The 19,201-nt window shown below is 44.2% G+C and overlaps 1 protein-coding gene across 4 annotated transcripts in view; it reads left to right on the forward strand.

Moving 5' to 3' along the window:
- The first annotated feature begins 497 nt into the window (after positions 1-497).
- The window catches only part of MCF2L2 (MCF.2 cell line derived transforming sequence-like 2), a 233,695-nt gene continuing 214,991 nt past the window's right edge, over positions 498-19,201 (forward strand). For 2 of the 4 annotated variants that reach the window (XM_032407086.1, XM_032407087.1), the window contains exon 1: positions 498-1,700. In XM_032407086.1, the coding sequence (XP_032262977.1) occupies positions 1,625-1,700 (76 nt within the window). In that variant the 5' untranslated portion in view covers positions 498-1,624. The remainder of the gene's footprint in view (positions 1,701-19,201) is intronic. The other 2 variants (XM_032407088.1, XM_032407085.1) reach the window with 2 other exon arrangements.

Genomic DNA, 19,201 nt, shown 5'->3' on the forward strand with positions numbered 1-19,201 from the left:
GGTCATGATCCTGGAGTCCCGGGATCGAGTCCCGCATCGGGCTCCCTGCTCAGCAGGGAGTCCGCTCCTCCCTCTCATTCTCTCTCTCGCAAATAAATACAATCTTAAAAAAAAAAAAAAAAAAATGTCCTCATGCCCCTGGCATGACTGGCTACTATTAGAGATTAGATCCGGAGTGTTTGCGGTCTGGCGTTTTACATGTCAAAGAGGAAAGCTGAGCTTCCTGGCCTTGGCTTAGAAGCTGTGACGGTCCTGGCAGTCTTGCGACCAGATACTCAGGGTCCCCCGTGGTAGAATGGATCGAGGAACAACCTGACCAGATTCGCGTTTGCTTAGGCTTTGGCTGTGGAGTTCTGCGGAATGGGGTTGGCTTTCGCTGCCTGTCAGGTAGTATCTGGGGCCACGTGAGGAAGCTGCGGGACATCGACTGCCGCGGGAGAGCGGCCCACAGAAGACGCTCCCGGGGCTGACAGGGAGGAGGGCCCCGCGTGGGGCTTGCGCCAGAGCCTTGTTAGGACGGAGCCTTGGCGCGCCTGACAGTGGCAGACGGAGCGGTGGCGCCCTGGAGTAGCTGCACAAAGGAAAAGGCCCACACGGTGGAGATGTGTGTGCGCACATGCGTGCCCAGCCCCATCCGCGCACAGCCCGCGCCCCCGGCTCCGAGTGCGGGTGCGTCCAGTGCACGCTGATTACCGCTGAGACGACCCCTGGGGCAGGGGCGGCGGTGCGAGCAGCCTCCCCGGCGGGATGGCTGCACCTCTCCCAGTCAGCCCCCTCCTCGCCTGGGCCGCTCTGCAGGCACCTGGCGGGCAAGGAGGGGGTCGAGGCAGGCGTTCAGAGCCCCGGCACTAGCAGGAGCGCCTAAATCGCTGTCTCCTCTCCCCAAAAGCTGCGAGGACACACCGTGAGTCGACCCTCTCCGTGGGCGGCGCCGAGGGCTCCCCGCAAGGCAAGGGGCGCAGCTTCCCCACCTGGCAACAGACAGCGCTCGGGCGCGTGCGCGCTGCCGGGGGCGGGGAGAGGCGGGCGCGGAGGCAGGAGCGCGGGGCGCGCCGCGGGGCGTGAGGTGGACAGCGCGCAGGAGCAGGGGCCTCAGGCCGCCTGCCGCCCCCGCCCTCCGCTCCTCCTCCCTCGGCTCCTCCACCCGTCCGCCCTCCGTGCGCGCAGGCTCCGCGCTTCCTCCGCGTCCTGGCAGAGCATCCTTCTTCCCGACCCTACCGGAAGGCGGCGCCGAAGACCCGACCTACGGGGACCGCAAATCCAGAGACCCACGCGCTCCCTCGGCGGGGGAAGCCCGACGCTCGGTTACAGCGTGATTTGGGGCGACTGCTTTTCTTACCTCCAGAACTGCCATTTCCCTCTCTCTCAAAGCCAGACATTACGTTGGGAAAGCTGCTGGATTTTAATCTTTAAGACAATTCCCTGAAGGGCGTGGCTGGCCGAGCGGCCCAGGAAAGTTGGCCTGGGCTGGGAGTGACTCGTTTTGTGCCTGAAGAGAGCGAGGAAGAATGTGAGGGCAGCGCATCCTCGGGAGGAGATGTCTTTGAAACACCATCCATAACAGCAGTAGGAACACTTACGTGTTGCTTTGTTTTGTTTACATACTGAGTGGCTTTTCGGTGAAATGCTATTTTGGTTAAAGGAAGAAATGGCCCCCGAGGAGCTCAGCCGGCGACTGGCCACAGTGATCACTCATATCGGTAAATGGAGCTTTTTCTTTGCCCCCTTGCGTTTTATTAATGGAGGTGGGGGCGTAGTCTCTGGGGCCGGTCTCCTCCCGGCGCTCGCCCGCAGCCCCCCAGCAGCGCCCTGCGTGGGAAGGCGGTGGGGTGTGGGCCGGGCGTCTCGGCCTCGCTGCTGCTGGGGGCGGCCAGTGCCAGGCACCCCTGAGATCCTCCACGCCCGGCGGGGCCAGGGCAGGCGGCGGGGGCGGGGGAGGCAGGTGCCTTCACCAGGCAGGTGCTTTCACCAGGCGGGTGCCTAGTCCCCTGAGGGCTGCTGGGTTGTTAGGATCCGTTACCCGCGCTGACCCGGCGGGGGTGGGCAGTTGTGTCGCGGTTTACGACATAAAGAGAAAGGAGAGGGAACTTGAACGAATGCCGGTGCTTTCCAGCAGAAACTACTGCCAACCGCGGAGGCTGGTTCACAAGCGAGCGTAGTGAAACGCAGGCTGCGGTAGAGGGTACGCAGCCTGGCGCCCCGGCCCGTTGGAAGTACCGCCTGGAGGTGTCAGCACACTCGGGGTGAACCCCGATGACAAGCCAGTGCAAGCCTCAGGAGACTGAGCAATGTTAATCTTCTTCCACTGAGTTAAAAGAGGGCAGCAGAACACGCATGCCTTGCTCCTGAAATAGGGGTTGTGGTGGAAAGACAGGCCCTGTTTAGTAAAGAGGGCATTGAGACAGGGGTACATTGAGTCCTTTTTAGCATTTTCTTCCCCCGCCCCTTCCCTGGACCTCCCCAAATAAAAACGTATTCAGGTAGAGATTCTTTGGATGCAGATGATTAGAATTATCGGGGTAATTTTCAGTGTTGGTCACTTAACGTTGAGACCTTTCCATAATGCAAATTAGTTCGAAAGTCAGGAAGTTTTTACTTCAGTGTTCTGCCCATTTGCTAAAACTGCCTTCTTAGTGTTTATATATTACATATTGCTTCAATTAATGGGTTCCATTGCTCTTTGAGCACCCTAGTCCAATGTATTTAGTGCAATAATGATATACATCTTGAATGATACACCTGTGGGGATATACTTTGTGAAGATGATTTATCTGGAAAGACCCAGTTTTGATGATTCATTTAAAAAAATGTTTCTGGTGCCAGGGTGGCTGCTGAACTGGTTTTTCTCTGAGACAAAAGGTCAGTAGAATCCTACCAGGGAAGGCTGAATGTGAAATATTGCTGGAGGCAGTATGAAACAAACAGAATTTGGAGTTTGAAATATTGAATGCTGAAATGACTGTGCTTGAAATTGTGCATGTGCTTGAAGTTGTGGTGTAGGTAAAGAGCTGTGGACTGGGGGTATGACTGTCTGGATTTGAATCCCTCTTGGACAAGTCATTCACCCTCAGGCTAAAAATGGGAATTTTAATAATCCTTTCCCACCTAGCTCGAAGCCTATTTGTAAGCCAATGTGGGTAAAATCACCATCTGAACTGTGAATGTGTTATTGGTCATATCCCCATATGCCACTAAAGATCTTGGGCAGATCACTGGGTCTCTCTCGGGGTGAAACTTTCCATCTGTTAAATGAGGAGGTAGACCTGGATGATTATTAAGACCCCTCCTATTTCTCTGGGTGTAGGATCTTCTCGAAGATCTGGTAGTCAGTATTCCTTGGTTAAAACCAGGCTGCCTCCGGGGCCCTGGCTATGGTATTTTTTTGCCCATCTTGCTCCCTCCCTTTTTCTGTAGTTACCTCCATGAAGGATATAGACGTTAATTTGTTGTAGTTTCTGCTCTCAAAGAGCTTCTAATGATCTCTGGCATTTGTGTGTCTTGCAGCATTCTGTATCCTCCTGTGTAATCTCACAAACCTGTGAAATAGGTAATCATCCCTATGTTACAAATGAAGGAATTGACACTTAGAAAGTTTGTCTTTTAAGGTTTCAGAGGTAGTGAATGGCAGGCTCAGGACCAGAAGGCAACTGTTCAGATGGTCTGTTTGGGGATCTGATGGAGGGGGCAGCCAGCCTTTACCTTCATGGAGAGTCGTACTGAGTAGCCAGTGGAGCATCTCTTAGGGTGGATTGGCTCAGTGTTTGACTGTTCTTTTCAGACATTTTCTTGGTGAGCTGTCTGAGGGATGTGATGAGTCAGGGAAGGGTTGAGAAGTGCTTGGAGCAAGACTGTAGGTTAGAACATTCCCCTGGTTCTATCCTAAATATTCATCTGGGTAACAACACTGTGCTTCCATATTCACTCTGCCACCTCTGTTCCCCCAGCCAGTTCCTTCTCCTGCTGGGATTTCTGCTCTGTTTTCACAGTCCCTTAGACTTGACAGTTCAGGTCTGGAGTTTGTTGATTCAATTTCTGAAATAACTCATGGATCTCTCTCCTAATGTCCATTCCCACTGTGACCTTCCTGTGACCTGCTTCAGGACTTCATTCCTCCTGACTAACCATTGTGTAAGCCTTCCGCCTCTCCTGTGTTTGCCTCTAACTTATACCAGGAATAAACACATAGCATTTGTATTTTCTAAAATCCTTATTTATTTGAGAGAGAGAGAGGGAGAGAGAGTGAGCACGAGCAGGGGGAGGGGCAGAGGGAGAGGGAGAAGCAGACTGCCCGCTGAGCAAGGAGCCTGATGCGGGGCTTCATCCCAGGACCCCAGGATCATGACCTGAGCAGAAGGTGGATGCTCAACTGACTGAGCCACCCAGGTGCCCCCTAAAACCTTTAATAATACCTTCACATAGTCATTCTCTGTAGCGTGGAGTATGAGCTCTTTGTACTTTATTTGGCACACTTCTGGTTTTATCCCCCAATAATTAATATGTCTACATGTATGGTTGGTTAGCTTGGGCTATTCATTTCTTCAGCTTTGTTCCACTCTTTTGTCTGACTCTGTTTCCACCTCTACACTTTTGTGTCTGCTTTCCCTCCATCTGGAATGACCCCTTCAAATATTTCTCCACACAAAAATAGTACACACCTTCCAAGCCCAACTCAATGCTTCCTTCTCCAGGTATCTTTGATTCTGCCAGTGGGAAATAAAGACTCCTGCCTCTGAATTCCAAAGTAGGTTTTGTTCTACTCACATAACACCTCTCATTCTCTCCCTTGTGTTATGGTTAGTTGGTTTTTGTGTGCTTGTCTTATCTCTGCTCCTAGACCCTACATTACCAATCTGTCATTACCTAACATGGCCTCCCTCTAAGGAGATGCAGAATAAATGTTTGCTGAATAAATGAATAATTTGTTGTGCCTTGGAATGGTCCTTGAGTATTGAGTAATGCCATGCAGTTTTTATATTTTTAAGGACAGTTCTGAAGTGTTTGTGGATAACTCTTGCCTCCTAAATCCCATTTTTCAAGTAAACATTAAGCTCTTCAAATGTTCCTCATATGATGTCATTCACTGTGGGGACCTCTTTTGAATTTGTTAGTTTGTTGGATACCCTCAAAAAATATGCAGCTCACATGTGAAAAGTGTCCAGACATGTGTTACCTATGCAGTACACAAGTAAGACTATCCTTTACCCTTTATTCTAGACTACAGAATCACATTGGTTCATTTATAAAATTTCAGAATCAAAAAAGAGTGAAGCACAAGATGACTTCACTGGCAAATTCTACCAAACATTTAAAGAAGAATTAATACCAATTATTCACAACCCTTCTCAACAATAGAAGAGGAGGGAACACTTCTCATTTTATCAGGCAAGTATTACCCTAATACCAAAATCAGACAAAGACATTACAAGAATAGAAAACTATAGGCCAGTATCTTTTATAAATGTAGGTACAAAAAGCCTCAACAAAATACTAGCATCAAATCCAGCAACATATAAAAGGGATTATACACCATGATCAAATGTGATTTATCCCAGGAATGCATGGCTGGTTTAACATCTGAAAATCAATTGATGTAGTACACCTTATCAATAGAATAAAGAAGAAAAACCACATAATCATCTCAGTAGAGACAGAAAAGGTATTTGACAAAATTTCATACCTTTTTGTGATTTAAAAAATACCCAGCAAACGGATCCCCTCAAGTGGTTGTAATCAGATGGTAGCTGGGGCTGTGTGGATGGCACCTTGGTGTTCCCTCATGTGGTCTCTCTTTCCATGGTGGCATCTCATCTTCCAGGTCCTCCCCCTGTGGCCCTTTCTCTAGCAGGGTAGTCTGGACTTCTTACCTTGAAGCTCAGCTCTCTGCTGGGATGAAGCAGAAGCTGTCAGGACTTCTTGATGACTGGGCTTGAAGTTCTGTGATGTCACTTCCAACTTCTTTTGGTCAAAGTGGTCCCAGGCCCAGCCCAGATTCAAGGGGACGGAGCACAAGTTCCCACTCTTGATGGGAGAACTGGCATGCCCAGCCATGAGGTGTGGAAGTGTTGGTTGCTGCATCCATTTTCTGTGGCTGCTGTGATAAATTACCTCAAACTTAAAACAGCACAGATTCCTTTTATTACAGTTCTGTAGCTCAGACATTGATGTAGTTCTCACCAGGCTGAAATCAAGGTGTCAGCAGGGCAGCAGTCTTTTCTGAAGGTGCTGTGGGAGAATCCTTTCTCCTGCCTTTTCCAGCTTTTAGAAGCTGCCTGCATTCCTAGGCTTATGGGCCCTTTCCTCCATCTTGCTGCAAAGCCAGCAACATCTGGCTAGTCTTTCTTGTGTTGCCATCTCCATGGTTCTCTCTTTTGGCTTCCCTCTTCTACTTAAGGTCAGCTGATTAGCACCCTTTATTCCATCTGCAGCTTTAATTCTCTTTGCCATGTAACCTGACCTACACAGTGTCTGGGCATTAGGATGCAGAGATCTTGGGGGGGCGGTGTGGTTTGAAGGAGTTTTTCTGTTACCACAGTTGCCACCTTGGAGACTAGCTACCTCATTGCTCCACTGAGCATTGGTGATGTATATTGTGACTTATGCCTTTGAGTTGTCCATATTGGGATGGTGAAGGTGGAGGAGTGGAATTTCAGTTTATTGGTAACTTGAGTCAGGCATGGTATTTACTCAGATATATAGTGGTGCTCTAAAGACTGAGTGGATGCCATTGTGTTTATGATGTGAAATGCCAGCTTTTGGCAAAGGGTACCAAGCACGTATTAACCAAAATGTTGTCATGATGATAACAACTATCCATGTTATAGAAAATGGTCATTTATTGAATTAGGATTTCTTAGAATCGGTGTCTAAATAATATTGATTCTGGAGGTGATCATCTTCTCTAATGTGGAGAATGTCAGTGCCTTTCAGTGAACTAAGTGAATGTCCGTGAACTAAAGCTGTGCAGTCTTTGCCAGCAAACAGCTTTAGCACATCACCTTGCCTCCAAGTCTTGGTTCCCTCATATGTAAAATGCAGATAATAATACCCACCTCCCAGGATTGGTAGAAGATGAATGTGTAAATAGTGCCTTGTGGGGGTGCCTGGGTGGCTCAGTCGTTAGGCGTCTGCCTTCGGCTCAGGTCATGATCCCGGGGTCCTGGGATCGAGCCCCGCATCGGGCTCCGTGCTAACTGGGGAGCCTGCTTCTCCCTCTCCCACTCCGCCTGCTTGTGTTCCCTCTCTCCTGTCTCTCTCTCTCTCTCTGTCAAATAAATAAATAAAATCTAAAAAAAAAAAAAAAAATAGTGCCTTGTGAATGCCTAGTACCTGTTGGAGGGAGAAACTTGAGAAGCAGGGATAATGAGAATGGCTTTAGATACAAGGACAACATCATCTACTTTGTCCTTTGCCCTAGTACATCATAGGCACCATCAATGTTCTTCTCTTCCTCTTGCACCCACCCTTGTGGAAGTCTGTTCTAGTAGGGTTGAAGGCTAATCCTGACATGTTGCTTTAGAAAAGAGTTTATGTTCTCACCACCTGGGGCCACCTCTCTGCTTTCTCCTTTGCAGTGCCAAAAGCAAAACTCAGAAGCAGAACCCAACTGCCTGAATGTTGATGACTCTTGGCACTTGGGACACCCTCAAGGTCTTCCCACTGGTGGTAGCAGGTTATAAAAGCACAGGAGAGGGGAGTATCGCTGCCAGCAAGTGTTCCTCCTAGCCTTGGAGAGGGCCTCTCACTGATGACTTCTATTTCCAGAGTGTCTGCAGGTTGTGACTGAGCTTGTTAGCTGGGGCATCTGATCTGCTTTCAACAGTTGCAATACTAAAGCTTTAGTCATTCAGTTCACTGCTGGTCTTCAGACCAGGATTCTACATCATTTGACCTTGAAAAAACCCGTGGAGTTAACAACCCATCCAAAGGTACAGATTTCAAGCAAGAAACTAGAAAGTCCAAGAAGCATAAGTGTTTAACCATTTAGAAATATTGGCCAAATTTATTGAGTGCTAGGCCTTTCCACTTATGCCTTTGAATCATTACAGCTCTGGAGAGTGGTTACTCTCATTTTTGAAAGATTTCAAAACTAAGAATTAAAAAAACGAGTTCAGTAATTTGCTTAAAGCCATAGTGTTACTAAGAGGTAGAGTCAGGATCTGTCAGATCTGATTTCAAAGTTTATGTTCTATTATATCAAGGCAGAAATTTTTACTGCTGCTTGAAAATAATTTTTAAGAAACTGGGTATTTATGTTAATTTGGTACTGGGGAATGATTTCTGCCTTGCCACCCCATTGTCTGCTCCCTGAGGGCAGGGAGATGTCTGATTCATCTTTATATCCTTAGGTACCTGGCTCAGTACCTGGCACTGTTCATGAAAAATCTCTTTCTTTTGTTTGCTCTATCTGAGCGGTTGGAAAGCGTCCTGGTTTGTTCCACCCACCTGCTAGCCTCCCTGGGTCTCACTTTCTTCTGTCTAGGTCCCATTTGTGGTTACTCTCACCAGCAAGTCTCTGGCCTGCCTGTCTGAATCTCCAGGGCTTCCCTCAAAACTGGCATCCCCATGAGCACTTTGTGGAATGGGCCAGGCCAGGACTAGCCTCCCTCCCTTTTCTGAACACCTGTATTAGTTGGAATCCATCTCATGTGTGTTTTTGAGCATTTGATTGCAGTCTAGCTTGGATTTTTCTCTTTGTTTCAAATACTGATATATATTTTAGTTGTTGGTTGAACATGTTGCAAAGTCTTTTCTAATAACATAGGCATGTCTTACTTAAGGGTAGAAATCCCAACTAAGATTGCTTTATGGCCTTGTAGGCTAAATTAAACCCATTATAGGAGATCAAGAATCACATGTTTAATTGAATGGAAAGAACGTCTATTCCCTGAATTTCCTCATCTCTAATGTAGAGTGATAATTATATCAGTCCCTCTGTTTATTTTACAAGTTGGAATGATCCTATATAGTGAAAGTGGTTAAACAGAAATCCTTTGAGGACTATAGCAAAAGAGACTCCATGAGTATAGAATGACTTCAATTGTTTGCTTTATGGACTAGCAGGAGAAGCATGAAAAAGAGTGTTTTATTGCCTCTCCAATCTACTCAAGAGGAATACTCTACCAGTATTCCCCTAGTACTTACTAGAAACTGCAGCATGAATGGGGCAAGCTTGCTCTGCAGGGCACAGGTTGGAAAAAGGATGCCTGCAGGATGAAGCAGTGGGGCCAGCATGGCAGAGGAAGTGAGGCAGGGGTGGCAGAGGTTATGAGAAGGCCTCCGGACTCCGGGCCTTCACTGTGGCAGCGGCAGGAATTGTGAACGGCAGCCTTGAGTGAGTGTGGAATAATCTATCCTCCGGCTGGGAATCAGCCACTGTCCTTGCTTCTTTCTTTGGAATGAGCCTGGGCTGTCCAGAGATGCTAGAGAGAAATTCAAAGCCGCTGAAGAGCATGCCTCTCACGCAGTGCACTTTGGAGATGGTGAAGCCATTGGGTAGTGAGGGGCTACTGTTCCACATTTTATCATTACTGTAGAGATGGAATAAATTCACATGATACACCGGATCTGGGCTGTGTTTGCAAGTGCTTTAAAATAATTTGAACCAGATTTTTTGGCAGATATTCTTTGGGAGAGTTTTCTATGCCTCCCCCAGAAGTAGGGGTTTTTGTTTTTTTTAAATCTTCTCCAAGCTGCAGTGGGTCTTCACCTGTGCCCTGGAGTCCAGTTAAAGGGTTGGCTGCCTCCCCCCAGCATCTGAGGCTTTTTCCATAGGGAGAAATGTGCTTTTCCTGGGCATCTCCCCTCCTCCAGGTTTGCCCCCCTGACAGAGGCTCTCTCCAGACTGCCACCCTGTACCCAGTCTAGGGAGAAGAGCCTGCAGGGAGCTGGGAGCTCCCCTTGCATCCTGGCTCCTGTTAGCCTATACTTAAACCTTTCACAATTCCTTTAAAACTTCTAGGTGATTTCTTTTTATTTGTTTATATAGGTTCTGGACAGGTTATAATTTTGTAGTTTATCTGGCTTTTTCTTGTTGTTAGGGTGAGAGTGAGCCTCTATTCCAACATTCTGGGTTCCAGGGGAAAGCAGAATGTCTCCTTGGCTTTTCACCTTGTGTATATTTCACAGGGAAAATGTGCTTCATTCACATTTTTTCTTTCTTTCATCACAGTGTTGTTACAGGCAAGCTACTAGGAACTTTGCAAACTATATTAGTAAACTGGGTCTCAAAATGTTTTCTTTGTGTTTTCCCAGGTGTTGGGGATCTTGAATGTTAAAAAACTGCAGTTCATTTTTAAGAGTGCTCGAAAATGCTTCCTCCCATCTATTATCCAGGAACCAACTAAGCACAGGGATCTCTTCTGTCAGGGAGTCATGGGTGTTAGGCACAGTTATTGGATGCCTGGCCCCCTAACAGGGCCTCCCTTGGCCAGGGGCCTACATTTGTGCTATAAAGGCCCATCTGTGTTAACTATTTTTTTTTTTTTAAAGATTTTATTTATTTTTTTGACAGAGACACAGCGAGAGAGGGAACACAAACAGGGAGTGGGAGAGGGAGAAGCAGGCTTCCTGCGATGTGGGGCTCGATCCCAGGACCCTGGGACCACGACCTGAGCCGAAGGCAGACGCTTAATGCCTGAGCCACCCAGGCGCCCCTGTGTTAACTATTTTTAAAAAAATGCTTCAAGTAGTCTGAAATTTCTGCTGAATTAATAATTAATGTAGCTAATGTAAAAATCTCTGCCAAAATAGTTGAAATCATCGAGGATCAAAATGGAAATGGTCCTGCTTCTCTTGGAATTTTTCCTGAAGGGTAAGGCTGTTGTCATGTCTGTTTCCCTTTAGATGTTAGTGAGTATGGCCCAGCCAGAGAGCCTCTGAACCTAGTCTGGCACCGTGGATTAGCTCTTCCCAAATGGGTATAGGTTCTCTTTCTGTTTATTTTAAGAGATAGGAATTGATTGATTTTAATCTAAAAAGGAAGACTATCTCATTATCATAGACTTATTGAATTCAAGCACTTATTTCTTACTAGCGGGCAATAATGATTATAATAAACTTTAGAGATTTTGGAATTTAACACATTGATGTTACTAAAGATGTATATATTTAATTCAAATTAGCAGAGGACAAAATAGTTTGTTTTGTAGCATCCTGCTAGTGGTGGCAAGGCCAGGCTTTGAACTCAGGCAGATATGGCTCCAGAATTTGAGCTCCTGAGCACTATTACTCGAGTGTTCCATACTCTCCAGGCTGTGGAGTATGGGGACCTCAGAGCAGGAAACTCTGTGGGCCTCATCAGCAAGATGTACAGTCAAGAACTGAGGTGGCTGTTCTCTCCCTGGTGTCACCTAGACTCTGGTCTCTGCTTCTCTCCATTGTCTGTAACATTCTTCTGCTCATCTCTGCGGACTAGCCCTCTGTTCTTTTATCAGTGAGTATGAACTCCACATGGCCACTCCAGCCACGTCCCTTTCCAGATCTAGAGACAATCACTAACTGATTCTCAGTCTCTGGATCTCTCTGTACACATTCTCTCTCTGGAGAGCCTGATTGGCCTGGCTCAGAGGAAACTAAGACATTTCTGATCATATCAGCTGTGGGTTCAGAAATTGGCTTGGTCTTGGAATGGGGAGGAAGTCCTCAGAAAAGAGGGCTTTAAACTGTGCACTCACCTCTCAGAACAAGTGTAGTAACTTGGAAAGCACTTTCAACCTTTAGAATCAGTAAGAGGATGAAATATTTGGACAGTTTTAAGGGCTAGCCCTAGGCAAAATAGAAACCATTCCCTGTGTGCAGTGTGCTTTTTCTTTCTTTGGGCTATATTCCAAGGCCCACTGCCTTTATGTGGCCACCTAGGTACTTAGGCACCACAACTACATCCAGAAACCGTCACTGAACGGATTTTTGGAGAGTGCCGACCATGAGCAAGGTTCTGTGGCAGGCTTAAGATCCATGAGCTGTTTGGAGGCTGAAGTTGTGAACTTCAGCGATTCAAGAAAGCTGTATACTAGATGTATGACTTGAGCTGGATTTGAAGGAAGGAGAGGATTTAGGTAGGTAGAGAAGGGAAAGCTTTCTAATTGGGTGGGGTAAGGGAATGGCTGCTTTTGGTAACTGTGCTGGTCTTCCTGTGCTGGTTGTCCTGTTTATTCCATTCTCTGCATAGACCTCCCTGGACAACTAAGAAGCTTTAATCTTTACCTTGAAAGAAGGAATGACCTCAAGCTGGAAGGTAGATCTATAGATGGTACCTCACTTTCTTTCCTTCTTTATATATATATATATATATATATGGGGAAAGAAGTTGTAGAGGCTAGAGGATATGGAAATAATATTAAAATATGTTATCAGGCACCTGGGTGGTTCAGTCGGCTGAGCATCTGCTTTCGGCTCAGGTCATGACCTGCCTCGGTCTCCCTGCTCAGCGGGGAGCCTGCTGCCTCTGCTTGTGCTCTCTCTCTCTCTCTCTCTGTGTCAAATAAGTAAATCTTAAAAAAAATAAAAGTGATGTTATCATAGCCACCATTTATTTTATATCTGTTTAATGTCACATACTGTGCTTTATACACACTTGATTTAATTAAATTTAGTCAGAAGTACAGCCCTTTTTTTATGGAGGAGAAATTTGAGGGTTAAACAGATTAGGAAACTTGCCCAAGGTCATACTGAGTGGAATTAAAAGTCAGGTTTGGCTGGCTCAAGGCCTAGGAGTTGTCATACCTGGTTTAATTTCTCATTACAGGAGGGCATATAAATCAGTAAATGATAGATGTGTTATTAGTGAGTCTTAAAAATCTCTTGAAAAACCTAATGGAAGCTAAAAGCATTAGTCCCCTGAGTCTAAGTATTTTACCAGCCACTTGAAATGTTCGTTTATTAATAGTCACTTTCTTCCAAAGAAAACTATCATTTAAAATGTGAGGATTTACTTTGTAGTGTTTTAAGTAAGCAAAAGTAATAAATGTGTAACATTTAGCTAGGAATAAGCCTTTGTAAAGGAAGAAATTTTTAGGAGTGCTGTCTACTTGTACTTCCTGTGCTAACCACCAGAGTCTTAGGGGAAGAAAGTCCAATAAAGTTATAACCCCCAGTTACAGTGGCAAGGTAACAGCCGGTACAGGCACTTTTATTTAGTGCAGAAGAGTCCCTGTGTTTAGAGGACTTTACTATGAGGGAGAGTCAAGCACAAAGTATACACAGGTGGACAAACTGCAGGTGCCCCAAGTGTTAGAACACGTTGGTCTTGCCCAGCCTACAAGAGTTACCTCCAGATTTCTTTGTCCAGTTGTCTGAGCCTAGATCACGTTCAGCCCAGGTTTTGGTTTGTGTGTCTTTTTTGTTTGTTTGTTTGTCTGTTTGTTGTATCTGTTATTAGATCAGTGTAAATTCGTTTTAGCCCTTTTCTCTTTCTGTACCCAAGGAGGCTAGAATTCATTCAGTCACTGAGGGGAAAAAGGTCCTTGTGCCAGTATCTCCTTATGTAAGGCCCAATTTGAGACTAACCACATTTACTGAGGCCTCCGGGGCTAGGCACGAGGCCAGGTGCTGGGGACGGGGTGTAAAGGAGCAAGTAGGACCACTGTGAGAGCCGGAACCTGGGCACCTCCACTGCTGCAGCCCTGCTACTGCTCCCCAGGGACTGCAGGAATGAAAGATGTCCTCCTGGACCTTACAGTCTGACGGGGGAGGCAGATGTTAAGCTGTACCCAGGAGGAAAATTTCAGGTAGAGGCAGCCATCATTCCCCAGTTCCTCCCTCTTCTCATTGGGCTTCTCTTCTTGTGGTCTTCCCTGCTTCTTTTCCTTTCGCATTAGCTGCTTTGCTTTTGCATCTGGTTGATTTAGTTGTGAAACTCAGTTCTTACTCAGTATTTCAAAAGTCATGTACATAGAAGATTAGAGAGTTCAGGAGAATTTTCTGAAGATGGGAGAGGGGACATTCATGGTCTGGAAACACAGACACTTTGAAATGGAGCTGGAGACGTCACTTTTTAAAATGTCCTCTGGCCACCGCAGCTCCTGGGGGTTTCGCAGGCCCTTGGAGTCACCATTTCACTGGCTCCTTCCCTCCCCCATGGCTCCCTTGTCTTTCCTGTTTTTTGCCCCCTCACTGTTGAGAAAGCTCTGGTGCAGGACCTAGACTAGAAAGATGGTCCTCCTAAATTCCCCTGCCCACATCCCTGTACTTTTCATTTCATTTTGTTTCCATTGCAGTATTTATCCCTCCAGCAACCAAAAGAAGCTTTGCTTACGGAGGAGGAAAAATCCCTCAGGCTGTAAAATGGGATTTAGACCTTGACAAATGGTGCAGAGATGAGAAGGAAAATTCCACTACTCACACGTGGTCTGCCCTTCAGGTGTGGCAGGAGCATTTTCTCCCTCAGTGCCTTGGGAAAACCAAGCCAGATTTTAAAGAGAAAGTTCATGTTCATCATTTCGTATGGCTTTGTGGTATAATCTAAAAACGAAGCAGAAGAAATGAGAGAGGAATGAACATTATGTGGTTTTCATAAGGGCTTTGAAAATGGTTTATAAAAATAATACATGATCTATGCTTAGGGTTTGGAAAAGTCAGTTTTAAGATGTCAGTCCTCCCCAAATTGATCTATAGATTAAACATGACTCCAGTCCTAAGTCTATCAGGTTTGTTTTTGTAGAAATCAACTACAGATTCTAAAATTTATAATCAGTGAAAGGTGCTATAGTAGGCAAAAATAACTATAATAGGGGCTCCTGGGTGGCTCAGTCGGTTAAGCGTCTGCCTTCGGCTCAGGTCATGATCCCAGGGTCCTGGGATCAAGTCCCGCATTGGGCTTCCTGCTCAGCGGGAAGCCTGCTTCTCCCTCTCCCACTGCTGCTCCCCCTGCTTGTGCTCTCTCTCTGTCAAATAAATAAATAAAATCTTTAAAAAAAATAATAGTTATAGTCAAAATCTTTTGAAAAAGAACAAAGCTGGAAGATTCACACTAATTTCAAGACTTACTATAAAAGCAGGGTAATCAAGACAGTGGGGGTATTGGTGAAAGAATAGACAAAATGGAACAGAATAAAGAATTCAGAAATATTTCCAAATATGATCAATTGATTTTAGACAAAGGTATGAAGGCAATTCAGTGGAATAAAGTGTAAAGGCAATTTCAACAAAGGGTGCTGGAACAATTGCACATCCGTGTACAAAAAAATGAACCTTGACCTATACCTCACCCCATACACGTAAATTAACTTAGAGTGGATCATGTACCAGGGTGTCTGAGTGGCTCAGTCAGTTAAGCATCTGACTCTTGTTTTTGGCTCAGGTCATGATCTCAGGGTCACGGGATGGAGCCCAGCATCTGTTGGGCTCGGCACTCAGCGGGAAGCCTGCTTGGGACTGTTTCTCTCTCTCTCCTTCTGCCCCTCCCCTCCGCTTGTGTGCATCTGTGCTCTCACTCCCTGTCTCAAAATAAATAATAACATCTTTAAAAAAAAAAAGTAGATAATGTACCCAGATGTAAAACCTAATTGGACTTCATCAAAATTAAAAATATTTGCTCTGCAAAAAACACTATTAAGAGTATGAAAACACAACTGACTGGGAAAAAATATATGTGAATCATATATCTGACAAAAAACTTTTTTCCAGAATATATAAAGAACTCTCAAACTGAACAATAAATGAAAATCAAACAACCCAACTTAAAAATGGATGAAAAAATTGAATGGATACTTTCCCAGAGAAGATACACAGATGAAAATAAGCATGTGAAAATATGCTCAACGTCAGTAGTCATCAGGGAAGTCACAGACCTATTAAAGTGGTTAAAAAATGGCAATACCAAGTCACGTGAGGATGAGAAGGGTCTGGATCTCCCACACAGTATGTTGGTGGGAGTGTAAAATGTTATGGCCACTTAGAAAACAAGAATCTGTATGTAAAGGCTTATAGCAGCTTGATTCTTTTTTTTTTTTTTTTTTTTTTTTTTTAATTTATTTATTTGAGAGAGAGAGAATGAGAGAGAGCAAGCACATGAGAGGGGGGAGGGTCAGAGGGAGAAGCAGACTCCCTGCTGAGCAGGGAGCCCGATGTGGGACTCGATCCAGGGACTCCAGGATCATGACCTGAGCCGAAGGCAGTCGCTCAACCAACTGAGCCACCCAGGCGCCCAGCAGCTTGATTCTTAATCACTAAAAACTGGAGGCAACCCAGAGTCTCTCATCAGGGGAACGGGTAAACAATTTGCGACACATCTGTACACTGGAATATTCAACAATTAAAAAAAGAAATTATTGATACACACAACAACACGAATAAATCTGAAATTATTCTAAGGAAAGACGCCAGACTCAAAAGGTACTTCTGAATGCCATATTATATGGCATTTGGAAAAGGTAAAACTATTAGATTGGAGTGGTTGCCCAGGGTTAGGTAGGCGAGGAGGTAGTGTGACTACAAGGGGGTGTTGGAACTGTTCCCTTCCTGATTGTGGTAAGGGTTAAATGACGCCATGCATTTGTCAAAACTCAGACCTGGATGCCAAGAAGAGTGAATTATACTGTATATCAGTTTAAGAACAAATTTTAAAAAACATTACCAAACAGAAAAATACAGAAAAAAAGTATATGCTCATTGCATAATATTTGGAAAAGACAAGTACAAAGAAGAAAGTCCACAATTCCATATCCTAGTTACAATCACAGTTATCCTTTGAGTGTATGTTCTTCTGGTTTTTTTCCTTTGGCATTTTCACATAGTTAAAATGATATGATCTCTCTTTATATCATACATGTTATATATGTAATGATATGAATTCTGTTCTGCTTTTTAACACTATGCTGTAAACTAAATTATATAATAAGCAATTCCTTATTATAAAACATTTCCATAAATGATATTTTAATAGAGTTATAATTTTTCACTATATGGTTATACTATAATTTGTTTAAATATTACCCTAGGGTTGGTTGGATAGGTTGTTTCCAGTTTGTCAGTGTTATTTTTTCAAAAATTCGAGGAGCATCTTTGTTCAGAAATCTTTGCACACATCTCACACATTCCAGATTTTTTTTTTTTTAAGATTTTATTTATTTATTTGAGAGAAAGTGAGAGAGAGCATGAGCAAGGGGGAGGGTCAGAGGGAGAGGGAGAAGCAGGCTCCTCACTGAGCAAGGAGCCCCGATGCAGGACTCGATCCCAGGACCCCATGATCTTGACCTCAGCCGAAGGCAGACGCTTAACCGACTAAGCCACCCAGGTATCCCTATCTTTTAAAGATAAATTTCTAGGAAATGTAATTATTGGATCAAAGAGTATAAATATTAACTTTTAAAATACATTTTGGTCAGGTTATCTTCTGGGAAATTTATACCACTTTAGTGACACATCAGCAGAGTGTGGGGATTCTTGATTTTACCAGATCCCTTTATCAGCATTTGTGTTCATCTGTTTCCTCATTCGGCAAATGGGGTAATGAGAGAACTTGTCTTACAGGATTTTGAAGTAATGTCTGTTAAGTGCATGGCACAATAGCTGCAATGTTGTTAGCCCCTTTTGGTGATTTTATTTGAGTATTTGCTTGTTTGATAGATAAAAGTGGCATGGTATTCATTTTAACAGAATTTTAAAAATTACTAGTGAACTAGAATAATTTTTACAAAATTTATTATTTGCTGTTTGAATTTTTGCTCTGTGACTTGTCTGTGTGTTTTTTGGGGTTTTTGTGTAGGTTTTTTTCAGTGTTAAATATATTAAGGCTTGGTTAAGTTTGTAGCAGGCATTTTTTATTTTCCAGTTTGCTTTTATTTTCTAATTTTGTTTTTGCTGACTTTTAACATATAATGGGTTTAAGGTTTTATGTAGTCATATCTATAAATCTTTTATTTTATGATTTTTTCTATTGCTTTTATATCCTGCCTCAAATAAAGATAAGTAAATAATCATGTTTTATTTTAATATTTTTTAATGGTTTTATTTGTTTTTACTTTTGTTCTTAAATCTCTAAGTGTGTTTCTAATAGGAGGTGAAACTAAATTTTTTCAGTAGCATTTATTAAATATTCCTTCGTTAATTTGTAACGCCTCCTCTACATAAAAAGTTATTTTAGTATTTATAGTCTGTTTCTGGATCTTCCTGTTTATTCTTCTGTTTATTTTTGTATCAGTTCCACATAGTTTAGATTATTATTGCTACATAATAATCTTTAAATATCTTCTAGGAGAAATTCCCTTTTTCTATCAATCATTTTTTTAAAAAGATTTATTTATTATCTTAGTGGGGAGGAGGGGCAGAGAGGGAATGAGAGGGACAAGCAGACTCTGCCCTGAGCATGGAGCCCAGCTCGGGGTTCGGATCCACAACTCTGAGATCATGACCTGAGCCGAAACCAAGAGTCAGACACTTAACCAACCAGCTGAGCCACCCAGGCGCCCCTTAATTACAAAACTTTTAAGACATCACAAAAGGGGCGCCTGGGTGGCTCAGTTGGTTAGGTTAGGCGTCAGACTCTTGATTTCGGCTCAGGTCATGATCTCAGCGTCATGAGGTTGAGCTCCATGTGAGCTCTGTGCTGCTGAGAGTGGAGCCTGCTTAAGATTCTGTCTCTCCCTCTCCCTGCTCCCCACCCCTCTCACTCACACTCTCTTTCTCTATCTAAAAAAAAAAAAAAAAAAAAAAAAAAAAAAATTAATTAAGACATCACCAAAATAGACTAGTCTTTCAAACCCCAGCTCCAACAACCATCAACATTTTGCCATAGTGGTCAGTAAAATTTATAAAGGCTTATAAAGGCAGTGCTCTAAAAATAGTATCAAGGAACATGTTGGAAAGCTAGGTATATGGAGTAACCCAGATAAAATAATTTGTTAGTATATTTTAATATATAAAATCTTTGTTAGTATATTTTAGGTTTACTCATGAAAGTAATCTATGCTTTTCATATAAATTGTAAATAGTAGAGAACGGTGGGAAGTTAGAAGTCAGAGTCTCCTTGTCCCCTGTAACTTTGGTCCCACTCCCCAGTGGGAACCATGTATCTGTTCAGCATGCTTTCTCTAGGGATTCCTCCACGTGTATGTAACTGGATGTGGCAGGCTCCCTTTCCCTGACTCAGAGGGAGCGAGGTGTCCCTGCGCCTCTACAAAAGGGGAAGATCAGGAGGATGAGATGGTCTGCAGTCCTTGCAGCCCCTTGGTCAATTGATGGAGTGTGGTGTCCCTGAGAACTCCAC

This window comes from Phoca vitulina, unplaced genomic scaffold (genome assembly GCF_004348235.1).
Source record: "Phoca vitulina isolate PV1807 unplaced genomic scaffold, GSC_HSeal_1.0 scaffold8, whole genome shotgun sequence".
Lineage (NCBI taxonomy): Eukaryota > Metazoa > Chordata > Mammalia > Carnivora > Phocidae > Phoca > Phoca vitulina.